The 25136-nt window shown below is 43.4% G+C and overlaps 1 protein-coding gene across 6 annotated transcripts in view; it reads left to right on the top strand.

The window, feature by feature from the left end:
* Positions 1-25136, top strand: part of OSBPL5 (oxysterol binding protein like 5) — a 220223-nt gene that overhangs the window by 162289 nt on the left and 32798 nt on the right. For all 6 annotated transcript variants that reach the window (XM_048854699.2, XM_048854700.2, XM_048854695.2 and 3 more), the window contains 2 exons: positions 3910-3994; positions 22557-22728. In XM_048854699.2, the coding sequence (XP_048710656.1) occupies positions 3910-3994; positions 22557-22728 (257 nt within the window). The remainder of the gene's footprint in view (positions 1-3909; positions 3995-22556; positions 22729-25136) is intronic.

Below are 25136 nucleotides of genomic sequence, written 5' to 3'. Positions count from 1 at the left end.
TGAATTTAGTAACTTCAATAATATTGTTAGGGCATGCACCTTCTAAATGTCCGTGTAACCCATACTTAAAGAGCACCAGCTGATTTGCATTAAATGCTTTTTGATAAAAATGACTGGCTTCCACACTGTAAATTAGAATCATTTGCCTGGATAGAGAGTTCGCTTCATTTTACGTGGCTCACTAGGCTTGTGAACATAAATAGCTTCTCTAAAGTTGGTTGCTTTTCGTCTAGGATGTGATCATTCCTGCTTCATAACGAAATAAAAATGCCCAGTCTGTTCTCATGCTTTTGACAGGTGCTAAATTAACAGCGCTGAGATCTTAAGTTCTCTCTCTACACCACAAGCAGTGACTGAGAGACCTTCCCCGCATGATTCTGGCAGTATCTTCAAACCACTTTATAATGGGAGTGTAGTTTGGGTCTGTGCCTGCTCAGGCTACGGCAGAGTACCAGATAATGCCAGTATGGTGATTATTTTGGGGCTGTGTACGGATGCACTGTATAGCAGTCAGGTGGTTAGATTTGTGGTAATGTATTGGATCATCCTATTGTCCTGAAACACTTTTAGATTTTTTTCATTTGACTTAACTGGATGAACAACACAGTGTGGGAATGTTTGTTTGTTTCAGTTACTCGGGCACCTATCGATGGCAGCAAATAATCCAGTGTAGGTACCTGTGAAATTGAAATCAATCAATAAAATAACAAATACACCCATTGTTTTGAACGAGCCCCCTCCCCCTTTAGATTTTATTTTTAAAGTAACTGAAGTGATGGCGCATCTATCACGTTCCTTGGGAAACTTTTACAATCTGCTCCTATCGTTTAGATCGTTCCGTTAGGCACGCTTTTCTAATCTCCAGCCCAAACTTGTTTTGCTCATTTTCATCCACGTGGATGATACCTCTCTATCGTATTTTTAATGCCTGTCTTTGGTGATAAAAGCAAAAGTAAAATTAAAAACGACATACTGAATGGCTGTAGCTTCCGCGTATGCATCGACTAACTACTTTTTTTGGTTTTCATAATTCTTCCAGAGTCCTTACTCTCTGACATGGTAACGTAAATCCAATCCTTTTTTAGAACCACAAACGTATCCTTTTCGGGTGATGCCCTTCACTGCCCTGAAGATGAGTGACCCAAAGACTTCCCTGTATTAATTGTATTACAGTAGCATCTAGAGGCTGCCACTGAGATTGGGGCCCATTGTGCGAGGCATTGTACATTAATGGTAAGAGACAGTCATTGCTCTGATGTGCTTACAGTCTAAATAGGCAAGACAGAAAAAAGGTGGGAGAAAGGAAGGATTGTTATCCCTATTTTACAGATAGGAAACTTCACTTACTCTGTAGAATTGTTAAGGGGGGGGGGCGGTTAAGAGTGGTCTCAGTGTCATGATCCTTTTACCCGTGTGAGACTACTAAATCTGTCTGACAGACCATTATTTGGTCACTGTAATATTTTTCCACTTGCATAAAAGTCTCTTGAAACGTTGTGCCATCTACTCTTCTTTTAAATGTCAGTACCCTGGATCTGCACCATCTGTTCGTGGGCTTCCCCCTATAAGGCAGGCTTCAATGTGTGCATTGAAAATCCATACTATGGTGTTATCAACGATTCTCCAAAGTCTCATTCAGCTGAAAGCTCCTGAAAGGAAAAATGTCACAAGGAATGCTGCCTGATTGCATCAATGTCAGTAGTAATGTCTTGAGGGGCTGGGCTGCGGATCACTTATCAAATCCCAACTTTGCCAGTCCTGCATATCAAATCGCCATACAGATGTTTTTGGTTTCTAAATCTCAAGCACCTCGTGAAAGGAGTGTTTCTTGGTGCTCCCTGTTTTGATGAGTAATAAAGACCTGTCATTTCCCTGGCAGAGGAAGACCGTAAATGAAGCCTCTGCAGAGCCTGGAAATCCCAGGGATTAGAAATTGGGTCAGAGAGAATGAATGCAAACTACTGGACATGTTGTCAAATCCGTGTCCATATCAAGATGTCTTCCATCTTCTGACTTGCCCTTCTTCCCATTCCCAGCCCTACAAACAGCTTAAAAAAAATACAGGTAACTTTGCACAATCCATCTGCCAGACATTCATTCACAGGAGCAATTGAGAGTAGCAGGCAATGATGGAGAATTCTAGTATGAGTTTGGGGCTCAGGGGGTCCCTCTTAACTCACTGAAAAAAGTCAGATCCTCCCCACCCACCGCATGAATTATAATTTTGGGGATAAAAATTGGTGCAGTATGGTGCACAGAGAAAACAGAAAACAGTTTGTTAGAGAGGATGGGATATGGATATGGAGATATGAAGCCTTACGTCAGGCAGGAGATGTCTGCAGAGATGGAAAAAGCTACCTTACATCCATGTGCTAAAACATTTTTCAAATGCTGTGTTCACAGCTTTCTATCAATTAAAGATACAGCTTTGAATGGGGCCTTGGAGAGATCTGTTTTAGGCCAACTGCAGGTGGAATAAATAAGTGCAGAAGTCAGTGATGTCTCCTACTACACAGTGACTAATTTATTTGTCATCCTTGTTCTCAAAGGAAATTCTGCTTATGTTGTTTCTTTGCAATGTGATTTATCCTGCAGTGCATTGGTGGGGAAGGGAGGGAACAGAGGACTAAGGGTGTCACTTTGGAAATAGAAAACCAGGAGGCAAGAGGCTCCCCCTTGTCCATAGCCAGGTTGTGTCCTGCTGCATATAGGTGGAGGGCAGAGGTAGCCTCCAACCCAACCCCTTGCACACCTGTGCATCAATCAGGCATAGCTGTTGCCTTTAAATGTACATCACGGATGAGAGAATGCACACTCCCCTGAAGGGGTGTAATAGCGAATGTACTCTTCCCTTTGTACCAAGGAAACCTTAGCTGGAGTCTGCCTTTGTGAGAATTTTTTATGCTCCTTCCCAAGGAGGGTCAGTGTCTGCCTCCTAGCTGCAGACTGCACAGTAAAAAAAACAAACAAAAAAACAACCCTCCTCTGTGTCCTTGAAGTAATTCTCTGCTTAGAACCCATGAGGTAGGTGTTTCTAGAGAGAGAGATTGCACTACAGAACACCTAGTTACAGTGAAGCCTTCATGCCCTCTCCTAGCTCACCTTTCAAAGCACCATATCCTTCTCTTTTTCTTCCTTCTTTCAGTTGTGGCCTTTCAGAAAAGCTGCCACTGAAATGCCCCAGAATTTATCCCTCAGTCAGCCACACGAAGCCAGTGAAGGATTCAGGTTAGGAGCCTGCACTGGGCCACTCCAATCCCCATCTGCTGACTTCCAAGCTTATCCACCTCTAACACTGGCAGAAAGAGAGATGCAAGGCACTCGGAAGCCAACAGCAGGACGGGACAACACACAGTGATTTACATTAGCATTAGCAGGACTAACTGAATAATTTAAGAGCAAACCGGCTTTCGTGGCACCAGCCTGCTGGAAAGGCTGATGCCACCATCTGAGGTGTGAGTGTCACCTGCTGTTCTTCCAGTGATGGAGGAAAGCTGAGGCTTTTTGCCACTGGTGTTGCAATACTGCAGATGGACTCGGCAGCGAGCGCTGTGCTGAAAAGTCTTGTGTAAGAGATGCAGTAATTGCACGTTTTTCTTTTCCATTTCTCTGTAGGCTTGTTCACAAGCTAAAGGAGCAAAACTCTTCAGTTCTGGGGGTATACTTCTACATTGCTAGTGGTACTGACAATAAATCGGTCTTTGGGCTGAGCCAGACTTGCGTCAACGTCTTATTACTACTTTGGAGCAGTGGCTGGAATATCCTGGTTACTAATGGATCTCTCTAAATTACTCCATCTGTTCCTCTTCTTCCCCCTCACAAATACACTTGGCCCATGAAAGGGAAAAATTCACAGAACTGTTACAGCCTCCTTTTTGCCTTACCTTTTTCTTGTTTGTGTGACTCTAGGGCCCAAAGGGAGAGAATGTTGGTTCCATCACTCAGCCTCTTCCCAGCAGCTACTTGATCTTCAGAGCAGCCTCGGAATCAGATGGTGAGTTCTGGTCTGCCTCTCCTCTCTCTCCACTTCTTTTCCACAGATAGGAATGTTCGTCATGAATCCAAAATAAGAGTTTGATCCTGGGAGCTCAAGAGTGCCTTCTCTGGTGTCTCTTTCCTATTTAGGAAAATAAAGGTTGGGAATGCATAAGGGGAAGGATTTATGTGGCTATGGTTTTATGGCTTAGACACTTGGTTTGGACTCAGCAGAGCAGGGGATGGGATGTGGGTAAAATTCCTGGTTCTGCCATAGACTCTCCATGTGACTTCAGGCAAGTCATTTACTCTCTGTGCCTCTGTTAAAATGGAGATAATACTTTTTTTCCTATTCTTGTCTGTGTAGGTTGTAAGCTTTCTAGAGCAGAGGCACTCTTTTATTGTGTGTTTTGGTGCCCTGTTGTGTTATGCACTTCACACCGTCTGGGCTTTATAGGTTCTACTCTAATATAAATAATTGCTTCTCCAACATTTAAAGAAAGCAAAATAGATTTCACATGACTGATTCAGTGAGGGATCCAGCTCGAACTCTAATTCATGTGTGCATTTATTCTTCTTCTAGGCATATGTCTTCCAAATTTTGTTTTGTACCAAGTCATATAATTAAAAATATTTGCTTATATATAAATCCATCTGTATCGACACACACAGTGACAAAATACAGATTTATTTGAGTTACTAGTATTATGTATCATGGTATCGTGGATGCGTCATCTTTACTTCCCCGAATAGAAGGTGGAGAGATGTATGTACTACAACAAAATTACAAACCTATAAAAGGTTTGTACGCTACATTGTGACTTGACTGAAGGTGCAACTTCCTCCTGTCTAGATGCTGCTGAGAACTATGCTTAGGGTTTTCAAAGATGCTTAAGGGAATTAAATGCTCAACTCTCATTGACTTTCACCTTTGAAAATCCCACCCTACATGAACAATCTACCGCAGCTGGCCAACCTGGAAGCACATGGATACTATGTTTAGGAAATCCAGGCACAGGTGTGAATCTGAGGGTTTCACACCAAGGGCCACCAGAGCTCAGGTGGGTCACAAACATGCTCCACATACTGCTGGGTGATGATGGATCACTCAATGGCCACCTTTCTGGACTGATTGGCCATGTGTCTGGGAACAAGATACACTCTTGCAGATGGAGGGAAAAGTGCGGAGTCAACAGACATGTAGAAGATGGAAGGGAGGTGAACACCAAATTTGGGATCAGGAAGGGATTATCCCCTGCCTAAGATGAGAAATTTCAAGATATTTGCCACTTTCACTGGAGCTTTGAGAAGGAAGCATGTGTTGATTTCATGGGGCTATGCTCCAAATACTCAATTTCCTGAGTCCAGAAAACTTGGTCTTACACTCATTCATTCTTTCTATAGATAGTCCTTGAAATAAGACAGGGGGGAATATGTAGGGCATCCACCTGGATCCTCCTTTAGGCAGGGGCCCAAAGAAGAAAATGTGTTGGTGAGGAGAGGTCTTTCCACCCATCCTTCCCCCTAAGTTACTGTTGCAGGGATAGAAATGCAGTCAGCACAAATAGTCGCCAGTGGATCCACATCTGCCTTTCTTCTAGAATCCACGAAACTAAGGGAGGTGTATGTAGGTCAATGTATGATAAACATGCCAGCTTGCTATGTGGAAATCTCTCTAACTCTGTAATGACTACAGAAAAGCAGTGGTTCGTAAGTAGATAAGAAGATTAAAAACATGTTTTCATTCCAGTTGACCTTCAAAGTACTGTAATTCTTGGCCATATCAAATTAACCTCTACTGCTCCTTGTAGACATTTTCTGCCTGCCCCAAAGGGGCACCTAAGTGGCCATCCATGCACCTTGGGCCTGATTTTAAATCTACTTAAGTAAATGGATGCCTTTTCATTTATTTCAGTGGGCTTCAGATGAACAGTCCTTTGGCTAAAGGTTTGTTTCAGTTAAGTTTCTCCCAGCCTGATAGGTGTGAAATGAAACACTGGGGCTGCTGAATGCATTTCTGGTGGTGCACTTGGAACATGGTTAAGCGCACCAGCAAATCTAAGAGAAGGCATTCCAGAGATCTGGTTTATTTCTTTTGTTTTCCCTTTGGGTCTGTGCCTGCTGCCCTTTCTTCCATTGGGCAAAGGGAGTTATTCATGGTGGGGGGAAAGGCATTTTTGATGGGAAGAAGTGCATGTTCACTGCAGTGAAATTAGGTGGAAAGCCAAAAGAGTGCAGGTTTTAATTTGAATATGGTTATTCCTCCCTTGTCCCTTCCCTCTTCCCCCCCCACCACCCTTGAATTTTACCACTCATCTTATTTGTGGAAAGAAATACAGAATGCCACCTCACTCTAAATATCTCCTATGTAGAAACAGGTATGTTGATTATAATACACGCACCCTTTTTTAAAGCTTATTTATATTTTTTGGCAAGCATATCTGAATTTCAAATCTCAGTCAGCCCATCTGATAGAGAAACAAACAGAACTATTCCTCAGGCTTTTGAGGCAATGGAATGACTTCAGTTACTATCTATCCAAGCCTTAAAAGCTGCTATGTCCTTAGAGATCAATGTGACTTGCCATTCCATTAACTTAATTTGAAGATATGCAATGTGAGCAGTGTGGTCTCTGTGGTGTGTGCTTGTTTTTAAAGGAAAATTGGTGTTTAACAGGGCACTACCTCTTAGCATTTTAGTATTCTTCTAAAAGAAGACTTCAAACTGGAAAAAGCTTTTCCACATCTGACTACAATTTTAGGTCCAAGATGGCAAAGGGTGATGGCTGCATGCCATCTTTATGTTCCTCTTATCCCTAGGGCTGCTGTGGGATACTTGTGTAAGTTAGAGCAGACTCAGGGATGCTCTAACCTACACCATCTAGTTGTGGCCTCCGAGAAGTTGGGAATCTCTAGACTAAAGCACTTGCTCCCGTTGTGCCCTATTCCTCTGGCACACCCACAATATGCTCTGATATATTGTATGCCAGAGGGATAAAAGGGCCAGAATCCCCCTCCCTGAGGGGTTTTCAGTGTTTAGAATCCTTTCTAAGCTTTCTGCCAAATGAATTATTATGAATTTGTGATAACCAAGGGATTAAAATAGTGGGTTATTGTAGCATATCTTTAAGTTCAAAGCTAAGTAAGGACCCTTAGGAAGCAGATCTACACCATTCAGGTGAAATCACAGCTAGTACCTGAGATTTTTGCCTCTTCACATGTAACAGGTGCATATGACCTGGAGAAAAACTAATGTGATCTCTTACCCCTAAAAAAGGGAAAAAGCAAGAACCCAGAGACCTGAAATATGACATCTCCATTCAGAGAGTCTAGAAACAGTGATTAAGGATGAAAGATGAGAATGCTTTTGTACGGCTACAAGAATAATGAAGGGCAGTCAGCACAGATTTGGAGAAGGGAAGTCATGCCTAACAAATTTCATCAACTTCTACAAGGAGGTGTCAATGAGAGTTGACAGAGGTGAAGCTACAGGCATAACCTGTGTGTTATTGGCCTTCGTGAAGGCTTTTGATGCAATATCGCACCAAAAGATGTTAGCATGAAACATTAATGAGTAGGGTACTGATTGTGGAAATTTCTAGTGGATAAAATATTGGCTTGGCAGCTGAAGTCAGTGAATAGTGATAAATGGATAAGGATTGAGAAGGAGATATATAAATAGCCAAAGGCATCGCTGTTAAGATCCATACTCTGTATTGATAATTTGGAAAATGTAATACACAACACTGCAGTCACATTGGCAGATGACATGAAACTGGTACAGTCAGTGTCACAGAGGAGGGGAACGGTTGCCTGGAGAGAGTCCTGAATAAAATGGGGCAGACAAAGTAGGGACTTGTGCCTTGTACAGTAGAGAAATGTTCATTTCAATATGGATTGAGTTTAAAAAGGGGCAAGGAGGATTGTGTTTAAGTCACTGTAAGCTACAGGACAGTGGTCAAATGGTGACAGATTAAAATATAAAGGGGTATGAACTGAAGGTAAGAAAAGACCAGGCCATAAGGGGGTTTAGGAGACACTTGCATACAAACAGTTTTTGTTTAATGCATTGGACAACTACAGATAAAAGCCAGTCAAGAAGGTTGGCACTTGGAGAGAGCAAAATGAGCTAGGGATATGAATAGACCCAGATAGCCTCTTTCCCATTGCATAATGTTAGTATATGTTTACAGTGTGTTCATGGATCATGAATCAGTCTCCTTGCAGCCTTGATCACGTCCTTCTCAACACATCTTCTCATGCTAATAACTAGTGAGAACATTTGGTAATGTTAATGGCAATTCATGAGGAATTCCTATTTTCTAGAGTATTGAGTTACATGATAGGTTTAGCGAACAGTCCAGACATTCATCTATATCACAATCAGCAGCTTGGTGTCCTATTTTTCCTCTTACAATTTCAGAATACATTTTTCTGCTGCGCCATCTGTGACAGACTGTTGATAGGATTTAGGGCCCTAGCTTAAGGACAGCCCATGGAAGTGCCACTAATCCACAGTAAATTTCACATTCCATAAAGTCCAGTAGCAATCTGTTGACTGTCTTGTTTTGTCACATACGGTTGTATTTGGAGACCTCTGGAAGGTCAAAACAGCCCACAAGGCTCAACGTCTACAAATATAGGGACTTTCTCTTGACATTTCCAGTAAAGGAATTTTATTCTGGAGACTAGCCATTATGTAAATAAGCTACACAGTGAAGATTTCTTCTTGTGAGTGGCTTTAGTGTATTGATAGAAGTTGTCCTAACATGGCCCAATCCCCCTTTCTGTACGGACTGTTGTAAGTGGATCCAACCACTCGATCCTTCATGTCTCTGAGCCCTGGTCTACGCTACGGGGTTAGGTCGAATTTAGCTGTGTAGGTCGATTTTAAAAAGGATGCCTCCACACAACCAACCCTGTTCTGTCAATTTAAAGGGCTCTTAAAATCGACTTCTGTACTCCTCCCCGGCGAGGGGAGTAGCGCTAAAATTGACCTTGCTGGGTCGAATTTGGAGTAGTGGGGACGCAAATCGACGGTATTGGCCTCCAGGAGCTATCCCAAAGTGCTCCAATGCGACCGCTCTGGACAGCACTTTGAATTCCGATGCACTAGCCAGGTACACAGGAAAAGCCCCAGGAACTTTCAAATTTCATTTCCTGTTTGGTCAGCGTGGCGAGCTCAGCAGCACAGGTGACCATGCAGTCCCCCCAGAATCGCAAACGAGCTCCAGCATGGACCAAAAGGGGGACACTGGATCTGATTGCTGTATGGGGAGAAGCATCTGTGCAGGCAGAACTCCAAGCAAAAAGAAAAAATGCCAATATATTTGCCAAAATTTCACAGGGCATGATGGAGAGAGGCTACAACAGGGACACCCAGCATTGCTGCGTGAAAGTTAAGGAGCTCAGGCAAGCCTACCAAAAGACAAAGGAGGCAAACGGGCGCTCCGGGTCAGACCCCCATACATGCCGCTTCTATGATCAGCTGCATGGCATTCTAGGGGGGTACCCTACCAATACCCCACCACTGTCTGTGGACACCTGCAAGGGGGGAGTCTCAAGCAACAGGGAGGAGGATTTTGTGGAGGAGGAGAATGCGCAGCAGGCAAGTGGTGAATCCGTTCTCCCCGGCAGCCAGGACCTTTTCATCACCCTGGACCCAATATCCTCCGAAGGCGGGATCCCCAACCCTGAAGCCGGAGAAGGCAGCTCTGGTGAGTACACATTTGTAACTACAGAAGTACAGGGTTTAAAAGCAATAGTGTTTAATGTTCGATTTGCCCTGAAGAATTGGGATGCATTCACGGCCAGTACAGCTACTGGAAAAGTCTGTTCACATGTTTGGGGATGGAGCGGGAATCCTCCAGGGACATCTCCATGAAGCTCTCCTGAAGGTACTTTGAAAGCCTTTGCAGAAGATTTCTGGGGAGGGCTGCCTTATTTCGTCCTCCACAGTAGGACACTTTACCATGGCAAGCCAGTAGCAAGTATTCTGGAATCATTGCAGCACAAAGCATGGCAGCGAATGGTCCTGGGTTTTGGTCAAATTCAAGCAACATTCGGTCTATATCTATCATTTTTGGTCACCTGGTTGAAATAGGGGAATTTTTTTAAGGGAACAGTAAAAGGACCCCATTCATGCTGGGCTGTTTGCTCTTGGCTAAAAGGGATCATCCCAGAGAATAGCCACACAGCAGGTGGAGGGGTGCAGGGATCATCCCAGATAATAGCCATGTGGTGGGGTGGGGGGAGGTGAGTGTTGCACATCCACCCAAAAACCACAGCCCCTCCTTTTATATGTGAAACCCAACCCATTGCTTACTATGGGAAAGGATGGCACTGCAGTTTGAAACCATTCCCACATCTTATGTGTAAGAAGCCAACCCCATGTACACTCTGCCTTACCATGGCTTCCTGGAAACCGAATTCTGTTGCCCAGCCGTGTGTGATGTCATCATAATGGCAGGTGCTCAATATAAAAGGCAAAATGCGACCTTGTACCTAAAGCACATGTGCTGTCTGCTGTGAATTGCTTATTCGCTGTGAATTGCTTATTCACTGTGAAAGAGTATCCCTTTTGTTCTCAGAAATGTATCATCTTAAATTTTACTCTCCCTTTTAATCTCCCCCGAAGGTGCAAATGTTTCTATGCTCCGGCTATCATCTCTGTCCCTGAGGTTATCGCAGATTAGAAGGTGAAAAAAACGCACTCGCGATGACATGTTTTCTGAGCTCATGCAGTCCTCCCACACTGATAGGGTACAGCTTAATGCATGGAGGCATTCAGTGTTAGACGCCAGGAAAGCATTAAGTGAGCGTGAAGAGGGTATGCAGGGTTGATGAAGCATCTGGTGGAGCTGCAGAAAAGCCAACAGGAGCATAGACCCCCACTGCATCCATTGTATAACCGCCTGACCTCCTCCCCAAGTTCCATATCCGCCTCACCCAGAAGCCCAAGAACGCGGGCGGGGGAGGCTCCAGGCACCTGGCCACTCCACTCCAGAGGATGGCCCAAGCAACAGAAGGCTGTCATTCAAACAGTTTGATTTGTAGTGTGGCTACAAAAAGCAATGTGGCCTTGTCCTTCCCTCCTCCCGCACCCCACCCCACTCGGGTTACCTTGTCATTTATCTCACATTTTTTTTTAATTAATAAAGAAAGAATGCATGGTTTCAAAACAATAGTTACTTTATTTCGAAGGGGGGAGGGAAGGTGATTTGGTTACAGAGAATTAAAATCAACCAAGGGGAGTGGGTTTGCATCAAGGAGAAACACACACAACAGTCACACCGTAGCCTGGCCAGTCATGAAACTGTTTTTCAAAGCCTCTCTGATGTGCAGCACGCCTAGCTGTGCTCTTCTAATTGCCCTGGTGTCTGGTTGCTCAAAATTGGATGCCAGGCAATTTGCCTCAACCTCCCACCTCACCATAAACGTCTCCCCCTTAATCTCACAGATATTATGGAGCGCACAGCAAGCAGCAATAACCGTGGGAATGTTGGTTGTGCTGAGATCTGACCTAGTCGGCAAACAGCACCAGCGAGCTTTTAAACGTCCAAAGGCACATTCTACCACCATTCTACATTTGCTCAGCCTCCATTCTACATTTGCTCAGCCTATAGTTGAACTGCTCCTTAATACTGTCCAGGCTGCCTGTGTATGGCCTCATGAGCCATGGGAGCAAGGGGTAGGCTGTGTCCCCAAGGATAACTATTGGCATTTCAACATCCCCAACAGTAATTTTTGTGTTCTGGGAAGTAAGTCCCTTCTTGCAGCTGCTCTAACAGCCCGGAGTTCCTAAATATGCGAGCGTTATGCACCTTTCCCAGCCATCCCACGCTGATGTCGGTGAAATGTCCCTTGTGATCTACCAGTGCTTGCAGCACCATTGAGAAGTACCCCTTGCGGTTTACGTACTGGTTGGCAAGGTGGTCCGGTGCCAAGATGGGGATATGCATTCCCTCTATCACCCTACCACAGTTAGTGCATGGTTTTGCTGCAATGGGGTTCCCTATGACCTGCACATTTCCCAGAGTCACTACTCTTGATAACAGAACGTCAATGATTGTATTGGCTACTTGGATCACAGCAGCCCCCACAGTAGACTTGCCTACTCCAAATTGATTCCCAACTGACAGGTAGCAGTCAGGTGTTGCAAGCTTCCACAGGGCTATTGCCACTCATTTCTCAACTGTCAGGGCAGCTCTCATCTTGGTATTCCTGCATTTCAGGGCTGGGGAAAGCAACTCAGAGTTCCATGAAAGTGGCCTTACACATGCAAAAGTTTCGCAGCCACTGTGAATCATCCCATACTCGCAACACTATGCGGTCCCACCAGTCTGTGCTTGTTTGCCAGGCCCAGAATCGGCGTTCCACTGTATCAACCAGCTCCACTGCCGCCATGATGTCCACAGCCCGTGCTTTCAGGAATGTCTGTGTCCATGTCCTCATCAAAATCCTCCTCGTGCTGGTGTCTCTTAGCCTGGTTCTGCATATACTCCAGGCAGCGGTGTATTAACGCCTAGGCCAACAAGGCCAAGGCCAGGGGCGGAAAATTTATAATAGCAGCCAGAGGCTGCTTCCCCTGGTGCTGGTTTGCGCCCTCCACCCTTGGCCCTGCCCCAACCCCCTCCCTTCTCCACCCCCTCCCTGCCCCTATTGGTCCCCTTCCCCAAATCCCCGTCCCGGCCCCACCTCCTCTCCTGAGTGTGCCACGTTCCTCCCTCTTCTGCCCTCCACAAAGCTGTTTTGTGCACAAGCACTGGCAGGTAGCGGGGAGAAGCAGGACCCAGCAGCGCGCTCAAGGGAGGAGGCGGAGTCGGAGCGGAGGTGAGCTGTGGCGGGGGGGCCGGGGGCGGAGTGGCAATTATTTCAGGGCCTAGGGGCGGCAAAATCATTAATCCGCCACTGACTCCAGGATAATGCGCAAGGTGTTTACAATGCTCACAACAGCAGCAGTGATGGTGACCTGAGCGGGCTCCATACTTGCTGTGGTATGGCATCTGCAGGAGAGCAGAGTTGTAGCGGAAGCGGTGGATGACGACAGTTAGCAGTCCTACTGCACCGTCTGCTGACAGCAGCACCCAGGACACAACAGCCGTGGTGACGGTGAGTTGAGCGGGCTCAATGCTTGCCGTGGTATGGCGTCTGCACGGGAAAAACGGCACGAAACTATTGTCTGCCGTTGCTTTCACGGAGGGAGGGGCAACTGACGACATGTACCCAAAACCACCCGAGACCATGTTTTTGCCCCATCAGGCATTGGGAGCATAACCCAGAATTCCAATGGGTGGCAGAGACTGCAGGAATTGTGGGATAGCTACCCACAGTGCACCACTCCATAAGTTGATGCTAGCCACTTAGTGTGGACATACGCAATCGACTGTATAAAATCGACTTCTATAAAATCTACCTAATTTCGTAGTGTAGACATATCCTAAGGCTCTGGGTCTGGGTAGAGTCAGGTCACTGTTCCTAACTCTGGACTCTAAGGCACACTCCAAGACGTAGGCCCTATGTCTGCCATCCTTCCTTGGGATGTGGGCCTCCGCAGCCTGTCTCCCTTAATCCCCAAAACTAGTGCCTCAGCTGCTTATACATGTGCCCTCAAAATTCCACCTCATTTTGGGAACTCTGAGAGTCTCAATTAACCCTTTAATGGACAGTGTAGCAGGCAAACAAGGAATACAGGCTTAGTCAAGGAATTTCTTACCCACAACCACTTTTACTCTTAAGAAAGAACCAGAGAGTTGCAGATCTTTTCAAATAACATAATCCTGAGATGCACCTTCCCCCGAGTCTGAATTTACCTCTTCTTTGAGCCAGAGGTCTGGTCAGCCTTTCAGGCAAGGCATAGTCCCTCTTCCCTGTGTTCTGCTATGTGGCAATGGATAGCCTCTTGCTCACTCAAACCCTTCTGAAGTACAGTCTGTCCCTGTTTTGCCCATGTGCTCCAGCTACAAAATTCCAGCCCTTTCCTTCAGATAGGCTTATCTGAAGAGAGTTCACTGTCCCAGGGTGACGGGCTGGTGGTTGAAATAGTCAACTTGGATGGCCGTAGATTGCTCTCTGATGGCTTCTCAGTCATAGACATTCAACTAGGTGCCAAGCCCCTAATAAAAATGGTTGCTCTAATCCAAACTGGAAGTTACTCTACGAAATGGTCACAATGAAGATTACAATTCAAGATGGAGGTTGCAAGACCAAATAGATTTCACAGTTTGGTACAGAGGTGTCAGAGGAAATAAAATGTGTAAGTTACATTTCCTGTGCCATGTGAGCACCATTCAAAACAGCACATTGCTAGAGGTTAAGACTTGGCAATGGTTTAAAATTGCCTGGATTTTAACCAGCTTCAGTCCAAACTCTGCACCTGCAGAGGAATCATGTCTTTGTGTCTTGAAGCTAGATAAATTCACACTGGAAATAGAGTGTAAATTTTTAACCGTGAGGGCAATTAACCATTAGAGCAATTTACCAAAGGTTGTGGTAGATTCTCCATCACTGGCAATTTTTAAATCAAGATTGTTTTTTGTTTTTTTTTTAAAGACCGTCTCTAGTTCAGAAGGAAATATTTTGGGGGAATTTTATGGCCTGTGTTAAACAGGAGGTCAGACTAGATGATCATAATGGTCCTTTTGGCCTTGGAATCTATGAATCTCTAGATCACCAAAGAATGATTAGTAGGTACAAATCAGGTTTTCAGATGCCCAAAGGTTATAGCAAAATGGGAGGCAGTCAACGGAAAACATAGGCTTTCAAATGTTCAACAGCAGAACGAAATCAGGGTCTTCTCCATCGTTCGAGATGTGATTTTTTTTTTTTTTGTAAACAATACACAGTTATCAGATAACAATACATTGTTGGCTCACTGTTAGAGGCATCAATCAAATAGGTGTGAGGAGCAAGGCCAGAAACTGAATGACTTTAACCACCCAAGAAGTGTGATATTCCCCTCATGATGCACTGTCTGGAGTATTGTATGGCCATTTGGTAATAAGACTTCTAAATAAAATCAGGAAAAGGGATTCAGACCAGCCATCCTCTGTCCACAATTTTGTGGATGAGGGGAAAAAGTGCTCCCAGACTGAAACTTTAGTGCACAGCAATAAGCTTCGGGCTAAAGCAGATTTTTACATTGGAGTTAATGATGAGCACTGAGAGAACATCAGTTATCCCATTTGTTATCATATATTGCAGAACATGAAGAAGACCTAGGGTCATCTTGATTGTGTGACTGATATTAGTTGATGTTTGTGAAGGACTTCAAAGATGAAAAGATGCTAATATTCTAATTGGATGACCTTCCTATAAAATATCTGATTAGCCTGGTTATAGATCTGTTGAATGAGTAGGACTTGCCTACAGTGTTTTGTGACCAAGAGTTGAATAGAGCTAGAGAGATGTTCAGGATCATTGGTGTTTGTTTTGTTTTTGTTTTGTTCAATCATTCATTCCCCTTTGAAAAAAAAAAAACAGTGATTATTTGAGCTGCACGCTCGCTCCCATCCAAATTTACAGCCCCAGGCTTTAAGAGCTGTAGCAGCGGCTTTGAGAGCTGTAGCATCAAATCTTCCTTGATATGAGCAGTGCACCCATGAGCTATGTCTAGAGCATCTTCACAGGGGGCGGTAGTGATTTTGAATATACGTGGCCGTATTTCATTAGTTGTCTCAAATGGCCATTAAGAGTTAGTCCGGACACCACGCCTAATGAGCCAAAAGGCCTGGGGAAATGTATAGAATATTTCGCATCAAATTTAAGCTGTGGTATTGCAGGGCAAGGCAATAAATGCAAGCCCACGTTACCGTGCTTAGGCCCTTTTACTAGGGAGTGTAGTTTGGAATACAAATAAAAACATAGCTGTACCCAACATCCTTGGTTTTCAGTTTTTATTTTGTTTAAAGTTTCCCAGGTATTTCTCAGTGTCTGTTACAAATATTTAAAAATGGGTGAAAATCAGTGCAAAAAATTAACTTCCCAGTTTTCTGGGTAAATATCAGCGTTAATACTGGGGGACAGGAGGACAGAAAAAAGCAACAAATAAAGAAAAATAGGAGTACTGAAAGTAAAAGCAGTTCAATGCTGTGGTTTATTTCATGCATAGTCCATTAACAGTATGTATACGTGTGTACACGTATATGCACATCTTCCACTACATTGTGTTACTTTAACAGATTTTGTTAACGATAAGCTAAGACATCTACCTAACGTAATGGACTGGATTTGCTTAACATAATCAGGGTTTTCAGGAGTGGTCCAAAATTTATGTGAAAATCCAGTAAAAACAGAATAATAGCTTTTTTTTAAAAGCCAAGAATTTTTCAGTAAAAACTGAAAACAAAGGGCCTTTGCTGTACTGCAATATGTTTGACTTTTTTTCCCCCAAGCTCTCTATTTTTATTGCAAATGCTTAATCAATTGTTACTGTTTTTACTGCAACAATTGCAGAATTATGCACACGAGTGCCAGAGATGGAGCATAAGTAAGGCCAGTGCCAGAAGTCCGGGGAGACTCCTTTTCTTTCATCATTGTGCTATGTAATCCACTAGGACCTCTCCTAGGTTGCAAATGACTGTTCTGGAATTTCAAAAGTGAATTGGTGTCTATCCAAAATACACTTGCTGTAGTCTTGGATTGGCCTTAGTGTTTTAGCATTTAACACTTCAGTTATCGGAATTTTTTCTTCTCTCAGGCATGGATTTTCGTTCCACTTATTGACTACTATCAGATCTAGTTAAAATTTTGAAAAACATTTTATCCAAAAATGACAAATTCTTCATAATATAGTGTTGCTGGTTTTGATTAGTTCTACCTGCAGTGTACATATACAGCTATGGTATGGTTTCATATTCTCTGTGTGTATATAAAGTCTGCTGCAGTTTCCACGGTAAACATCTGATGAAGTGAGCTGTAGCTCACGAAAGCTCATGCTCAAATAAATTGGTTAGTCTCTAAGGTGCCACAAGTACTCCTTTTCTTTTTGCGAATACAGACTAACACGGCTGTTCCTCTGAAACCAGCTATGGTAGCTGTCTCTCTCTGGGTCAGCTGTGAATGAAAAGGGTAAGGGAATGGTCTGTGTTTATAATGCCTGGTGGTAGAGGTGGGCTTAGGGGTGGTGTGAAGTGTGTGCAGGTGGTCGGGGGTAGCTGGAAAGTCAATTGGTATTACAGGCAGTACAGAGCAATGGTTGGAACTCTCGCAGGGGTCAGTAGCTGGAAGAACCAATCCAAGGGGCCAGGATAGTGGGTTGGGGAGGCAAGGACAGGTGAGGTGACAAGGCACTGTGGTCTAAACAGCAACCAGTTGCTCAAACAGCTCCCTCTTCCTGTTGGGGTCTTTATATAGTCCAGGTGCCCAATCAGAGTGCTCTCTGTCCAGCCAATCAGGGGCCTGGGGTGTGGCTGCTGCAGGGCTGTAGGCCTTTAGCACTAAGGCTGTTGGTCAATAGCGGTAGTTCAGCACATTGCTGTGGTGCTAAGGATGCCACCTGGGGACCTGGTGGGCCAGGATTCAATAGTGGAGTCCTGATGGTTTTACTGAATTTCAGCTCCATCCATCCTTTCTAACTGGTCCTGTAATCAGGGTCTTTCCCGGCGCTCTTTGACAAAATACCCATTGACTTCAATGAAAGCAAGATCAAGCTCAAAACACTTACACGACTCTTGAGAGAGTTCTTGGGAAAGATTCCGTTGCTCCAGAGAGGGGAAGATATGGGTATTTTTGAAGCAACATATACCTTTTGCATAATTTCTATCATAAAGGAGTTGTTGTATTTCAGAATTTTAATAATCAGCATTTAAACCCTGTGACAAATGCTGCCAGCTACTGTAGTTAGAGAGAATATATTCTTTCATCTTAGCCTGTGCTTCGAGCAAAACACTGTCCGCTGCAAATATAATAGAGCACATTTTATTTATTGACTTTAGAAAACTTTTACTGCACTGTTGAATATGTTACAATTTTAAAAGCGCCAAGCAGACCTCTCTAGCCTTTAAGCACTGTCATGGTATGAACCGCCTTATCTAACATTGCCCAGCCTCTCTTAAGGAATCAATTCATGGCCTTCAACCCGGGGGTCTGTGTGTGTGTGTGTGTGTGTGTGTGTGAATCTTCCACACACAACTACACTAAAAGAACATTATTAAGGTTGCAAAGTCAAACACTGGAAAATTAGCAAATGCCAGAATTAAAGTTGCCTGTGCAGTCTTAATGTGGGCCCAGTGTACATATGCACTCTAATGCTGCCTTTAATGACATGATCACTTGCTGTTTTTCCATATTTCAATGTGAGATGGCAATGTGGACCCGTCTTGCAAGCACCACAGCAGCCAAAGCAGCAGTACCTGCAAACAGGAGACTACAAAGAAACCTTTCATTTTCATTGCACGTGTGCACACACAAGTGTGTGTGCACACGCGTGGGCATACACAAAAGAAGTAAAAAGAAAAGGAGTACTTGTGGCACCTTAGAGACTAACCAATTTATTTGAGCATGAGCTTTCGTGAGCTACAGCTCACTTCATCAGATGTTTACCGTGGAAACTGCAGCAGACTTTATATACACACAGAGAATAGTCTCTAAGGTGCCACAAGTACTCCTTTTCTTTTTGCGAATACAGACTAACACGGCTGTTCCTCTGAAACCTGTCATTATACAAAAGAAGTAGTATCACTTCAGTATGACCTGTTCTGTTCAGCTCTTCAGTAATACAACAGGTTTATCTAGCCTGCAAGTCCTAAAAATTATAGATGGTATGTTTTCAGTGTAATGCACTGAAATTAGCACACAGTTGTGGTTAGCTTACACAGAATGGACCCTTTCTTCTTTGCAGAGGAAAGGCTGCATTTCACTTCTAACTTTGTGACAGGTATTTGAGTCGAGATTCACAGCACCACGCGATGGACAGGGGGCTGTGCTATAGTCCTTTTATCCTGATCTGTCTCTCTTGAATGCACTTTTGGCTTAAAGTGAATAAGTGGCCATACTTTGAATATTATTGATATGCTTTGTGGGTGAGTAGCAAGTTTGAATGCTAACTCAGGACAGTGTATTATAATAGATGCTCGTTAGAGTAGGGTTTCAGAATGACATTGTCTTAATGCTCAAATGTAGAAACACCTAACAAAGCTTTTCAAAAACGGTTCGCTAAATTCAAGCTTGTAGGCCAGATTTCTAAAGGTGCAGAGAGGCACCTAGTGGGAGCTACAGAAGTGTCTAAATACCTTTTTGTAAATCTGGGTGCTAAATCCTTATTGGGAGCCTAAAGCCATGTCTGCTCTTAATGAGTCTTAAGCATGTGCTTGACTTAAGTAGGTTTTAAGTACACGCATTGGTGGTTCTTTTTTTCTGAATTGGGGCCTAAATAAGTAGCATTGTCATCAGTGGGAGCTGCTGATGTGTAAACCAGACCACATTCCAGGTCTATATTTGAACATAGGCTCCTAGCTTTTGAACTCCTATTTTTGAAAATCCTGGCCTGAACAAAATGCACAACAAATATAGCATGCGCAGTGTTTCCTAATGGCAAACTACTGCAGTTTCCATCCCATAAGACTGAATCATAAAAGATTAAATTACCGTGCATTTTCCACACATGGAGTAAACTAAATTGATTCTCGATGAGTCAGGTGTGTGTGGGGGGGAGGTGTATTTGTGCTCAGAACACCCATTAACACTGATGAGTTATCCTTGTAAATCTTCCATGTAGCGTGAAGAGAATAAATCTCTGCATGTAAAGCATTTGATATGCAATACTTGTAAAATACAAAATAATATGAAATCAATTACAGCAGTCCTGACCCTGCCTAAGCATTTATTAAACATTATGCATGGTATTATTAAACAGGAAGCCAGTGCTGAAGGAATTTCAAAGATGAAATAAGACTAAATTACTGAGCTCTGATGTTTTAAGGTTTGGTATTAAACTGGAATTCTTCAAAATCTTCATTCCTTTTTTTCTCTTACCACTCTTCTGTAGCCTTTTATAAAAAGTGATTCATCAGAACATAGAAACATTGTAGAATTATAAATATTTCTTTTGTAAACAAATGACCCAGACCTATTTTGAGCTCTATTTTCTGTCCTCACAGGGCCTGGTTTCTGGTAAAGTCAATGGAAGTTTTTCCCACTGGAGATTTTGCTTATGAAAGCGGTTGAAGTCAATGAGATTTAAGTCTGTTCTTGAAATTAAGCATCTGCTTTCCTGCATGGCAGTGCATCCTGAGAGTGGGATTTGATCCACAGTAAAATTAAACATGAAATTCATGTGTTACAGTATTTTCCACTGCTATTGCTATGTCTGCCCTTGTTTTCTTTACAGCCTCTCAAATACATTTTTAATTATTCTGTAATGTAATCTGAGATGCATAAAAAGATCTCTATTGTACATGTTAGAAATTATGGAGTATCTCTCTTGATACCTCAGTTCTTGAATGTGCTGCAAATTTGCCAGGTGTCCTGGCCTCTGTGATCTCTTATTGATGTCACCCAGAATTCTGAGCCGCTGTGTTACCACTCTGCCTCAGGAAGAGTGAGCTTTGCTGCTGATAAACAATGTGTCAGCTCCCTGATGCACCAGCTTGTCCACCCTGCCAGCAAACTCTTCAGGACTCCACCAATCCAAATCTTGCCTTGCAGGGAGCAATCTGTTACCCCTTCAATTCCAGAGTTTTCCCCACTGATGGCTTTCTGCAGTGTCCAGTTCCTCTCACTGGACACTCACAGAAGTTAGGTTACCTGAAGACCCACACTTCCCTTGACTATAACAGAGCTGAGATGGTTTGTAATAAACCAAGAAAAACTTTGTTAATAAAGAACATAGGTTTAAGTGATTTCAAGGAAGAGTGGAAAAGAGATGAAAGGTTGCAAACAAAACACGCTTTCTAGAGACTAAAACTTCAGCAAATTACAATCTTTGTCTTGTTTCAGAGTAACAGCCGTGTTAGTCTGTATTCGCAAAAAGAAAAGGAGTACTTGTGGCACCCTGTAGCTCACGGAAGCTCATGCTCAAATAAATTGGTTAGTCTCTAAGGTGCCACAAGTCCTCCTAATCTTTGTCTTAGTCGCTTTCTCATCAATAGTTCGCAGAGCCTTCGGCCCCCTTGGCTGAAAGCCCATTGTCGCTGTTTCAGGAGCCAGGAAGGCTTCCTAGGGTACAATCTCCATCCCCCATTGTGATCATGAAGTGGTCATCTCTCCCACTTGCTAGTCTGCTTGCTTTGTTTACCTTGTCTGTAAATGTGCTTCCATTGTTTCTAGCCTCACCTTGCTCAGTTTACATTGAAGAGACTGTAAAGCTGGCAAAACAGCTTTCCTTTGCCTAGAACAGGCTGGGCTTATCCACATTTTAAGAACGTATTTCTAGCACACATCTAGTATTCTTTGTATAACACCCCATACATATATATGCGATGATATTAATGACCAGCATGTTACCAGTGTGCATAGGATACCTTTCTGGGACACCTTTTAGTTACAGATTCTAACAGTGAGTTGGAGCAATGAATGAGTTATGGTATGGTGTGCCCTCTGCCGGTTGTCACTGAGGGGCTCCCTGGGTCACAGCCCATCAGTGAGTCTGATTCTTCCTGTTTATACGTATTTTAATTTTCAAAAATACAGATGGTCTCTCTGCTAAGCAGACTAGGGTAATTGTTTAATGGCAAACAAAACAAAAGTTGAAGATTCCCATTTCCTCAATATGCAAGTGCCTTTAAAAGTCTCCATGCATATCCTGAATGTTGATGCTCAGATCAACACTCAGCATCTAAGTATTCATTTTCCATGACTACATGTGGAGTGGCGTGTTTAAATGAGGGATCGCTCAGTTAAGGTCCCTATGCTTCTCATCCTGCAACTTGTGTGCCGGCTGACTGCTGGACTCCTCGGAGCTTATTGGAAGCTCCGCACAAGAGCAGTAGTCTAACCACACTTAAGAAGTTGCAGGCATGGGGCCTGTGTTTGTAAATTAGACCCAAAATATGAATTATGAGAGATGCAGATTAAGATAAGTGCTCTTGCTTCATTAGTACTATTGACTTTTACCAAATTCACCTAAAGGGATAAGGAAAAGGTGGGGGGAGAATGGCAGAGAGAAAGAAGGGAAACAATAATGGAAAAAAGAAAAGAACTCAATAAATAGACCCCGTGGGCTTTCATATTTGTCTTCGTCACTTTGCAAATGTTGACAATTTGGCTCTCATCATGAGTTACTGCTAATTATGATGATAGCAGCCTGATCATGATTTTGGGGGCTAATAACTTTTCAATGATCACATGGAGAACTGAACAGGGTTCTGGGACTTCTGTGCAGAATGACACCTCAACACCTAGAAAGGTGGACAAGGGCACTGAATGTAAAACGATATAAATCTTAATACTTACTCTGCTTTTGTTAGGCTACTGTGGAGACTCTGAGCTATTTAAATCTTTAAAGTACTCTACCTGATGTCTCTATTAGTGAAAATTAATTAGAACTCTTGACTCCCAAATGAGAAGCTTTTGAGAAACCTTAGACGAATATTTTTGCTGTCATCTCTGTCCTCCTATGCTTTGACAAGTCCTGTTGTTCTACAGGCCGATGTTGGTTGGATGCTCTGGAACTTGCCCTGCGTTGCTCCAGTCTCTTCCGACTCAGCACCTCCAAACAGGGGAAGGATGGAGACCTGAACTGCTCTTCTGATTCTTCACATGCTGGGCTGTATAACCTGTTGCACACAGCCACCATCTCTGACCAGGAGCTCTTCCAGTAAGACTATGCTTTCAGCTATTGTACATGTAAAGGTGTCGGTTGGTTTGTATACTTGACTCATTTTAACCATATTATTTTTTCAGAATCCACACTAGCCACCACAGGCTTGGTGAGGGGCTATAGACTAACCTGTCTCAAGGTCTGACTCTGTCTGGGTTCTTATACCACACCCATCACTAACATCTGGGTGTCTTTTGCGGGGGATGGGGAATAGCTTTCAGTTGGGTGCTGTCCTATAGCCGACAAACTATGAACAGCTTGATTAGAGTTCCAGCTGTGTGAATGTGCATAACAAAGGACCCATATTGCCTTAGTTGGGCCAAACGTCTGTTGAAGCTGATGGTGGGTAGGGGTGGGGATAACCTATGTAAAGCGTATCAGTCTACCAGTGAGTCCAGCCAACAAATGGAGTATGCTAACTGGACATACCCACTCTAGCATCTGGCACCAATTGGTAGATATGGCCATGAGTCTGGATTTTTTTTTTATTATAGTGATGTTCTCTCCATGCTAATAGTAGTACTGTGTTATAGTCAGGAGAGCGCACATGCTGCATGGCTATAGTTTCGTAACTGCTGTCTCCACTGAGTTGGTGAGTTCGTGGTTTCCTGCCTGTTCCCCAACTGCATCATAAGATTAAAATTTTCATTAAAAAAGTCACTGCCACCATCTTGCTATCCACGCTCCTAATATTATAGCAGCATGTCCTAGCACTTCACTTTAAAGACTGTTGGAGTAAACACAAGGGTTTTCTCTGCACCTTAAAGCTAGATAGGTTGCCTTAAAAATCTCTCTGGTCTAGAGGATAGGACACTGAACATAAAGACAGCCTGGTTCTGTCTCTGAGTTGTGTGAATATAAGAATATTATAACAATAGGAGAATCCAGGTCCTTTTCAGAATGTGGAAGCATCTTTGCTAATCACAAGGCAGGACACAGACTTGTCAGAAGCTCGGTGACCCAAAGCAGCAATGTATGTGCAGTTCCCTTGTTTTGCAGGGCAGTTGTATTTTCAGCACTTTATGCTTGCCATTATTCTTCAGTGCTGAGCAGACCTTTCTTCGATACCCAGCTATAATTTGCACCATAAACAATGATCCGAGTGTCTTTTTCCTTTTCTTTCCTTTTCTTTCCTCTCTCTTCTCTCTTTTCTTTTCTTTTCTTTTCTTTAGTTCCCCAAGGTATAACATGGCGTGAGACAGAGCAGCAAGAAATCAGATGTATTACTTGGCCTTGCAGATTTAATTGTGCTTGTATGTGTTTATCTTATGGGTCTGTCCTTTGATGTTGATGTCTCAGATCTCCTACTCTCTTCTTAAGAATAAGTATACAAATAATAATGCCTCCACTGAGAGCCTTTTAGTTGATAGTGAACTAATGAATGTTGTGTAGCTAGCCTTTAAATGGGGATTGGTTGACTGTAAGGTTCTAAGTAAAAAGAAACACTGAGATATATGTTGTGGTAGAGAGTTTGTGCCTTTCTTCAGTTATGTGCATATGCCAATCCTGTGTAAGACTGTAAAATCAGATACTGTGTGCTGGTAATGGAAATGCTATTGGCGTTTACTGCAGTTTTGTCTGAGGGTATGTTTGTGCTTGTTTGTTCATATAATACTAGTCCTTAGGGGCTTCAACCAGGGTTTGGGTCCCATTGTGCTAGGTGCTGTACAGATAAGTAAAAGAGACTGGCCCCACCCTGGATAGTTCACAGTCCATATGCCACCCCTTCTCTTGAGGGGCACCATTATGATGTCATGCCACAAATAAATCCACTACTGTGTCTGTGGATCAGAAAGGAAAATGGTGCCTTGGGAATGTGCATTCAGACCCACAGCTGCAGTTAATAGAAAGTATAGGGTAAAGAAGAGAATGCATTAAGCTTCTAACTCAAACATAAATCGTGCATCTACAACAGCTACTCTGTTCTCTGCTCATTGGTTGAATTTTAAGGGCCCTACTTGGGCCTCCTGAACTTAGCAGCTTCCCATAGGGCCAGAATTTCAAAAGAGCTCAGCCCCTTGGCCATACTTCTGGGTGCTAACCCTCTTCAGAGCCTGGCGTGCAGTGTAGCTCGCTCTCCGTTCTGGTGTGTTGTGTGGCTCTACCACGGTATTCAGTTTTTCTCAATTTTTTGAGGCTTGGAGAATTTGGCAGCTACGTAACGAGAGCACAAATCCCCCAAAGCAGCAGCAGCGGTGCAAAATGGGGTGGGAGGGAGTATGTGGAAAACCAGCTATCCAAGTGTTGAGGAGATTCTTGGTTTGCCACTCACAGGGACTCATTCATTCTGATTAAATGTCTTCCCTTCAGGGAATCCTGCCCAATTAAGTTGGCATGCTGTTATTAGAGGACCAGTTAATTACATTTAACTGTATCTTCAGATTAGTCAAACTACTCTGCCAAAA

Source organism: Caretta caretta, chromosome 6 (genome assembly GCF_965140235.1).
Source record: "Caretta caretta isolate rCarCar2 chromosome 6, rCarCar1.hap1, whole genome shotgun sequence".
Lineage (NCBI taxonomy): Eukaryota > Metazoa > Chordata > Testudines > Cheloniidae > Caretta > Caretta caretta.
Note: the sequence above shows the minus strand (reverse complement) of the source record. Positions and strands in the feature narration are given on the sequence as shown.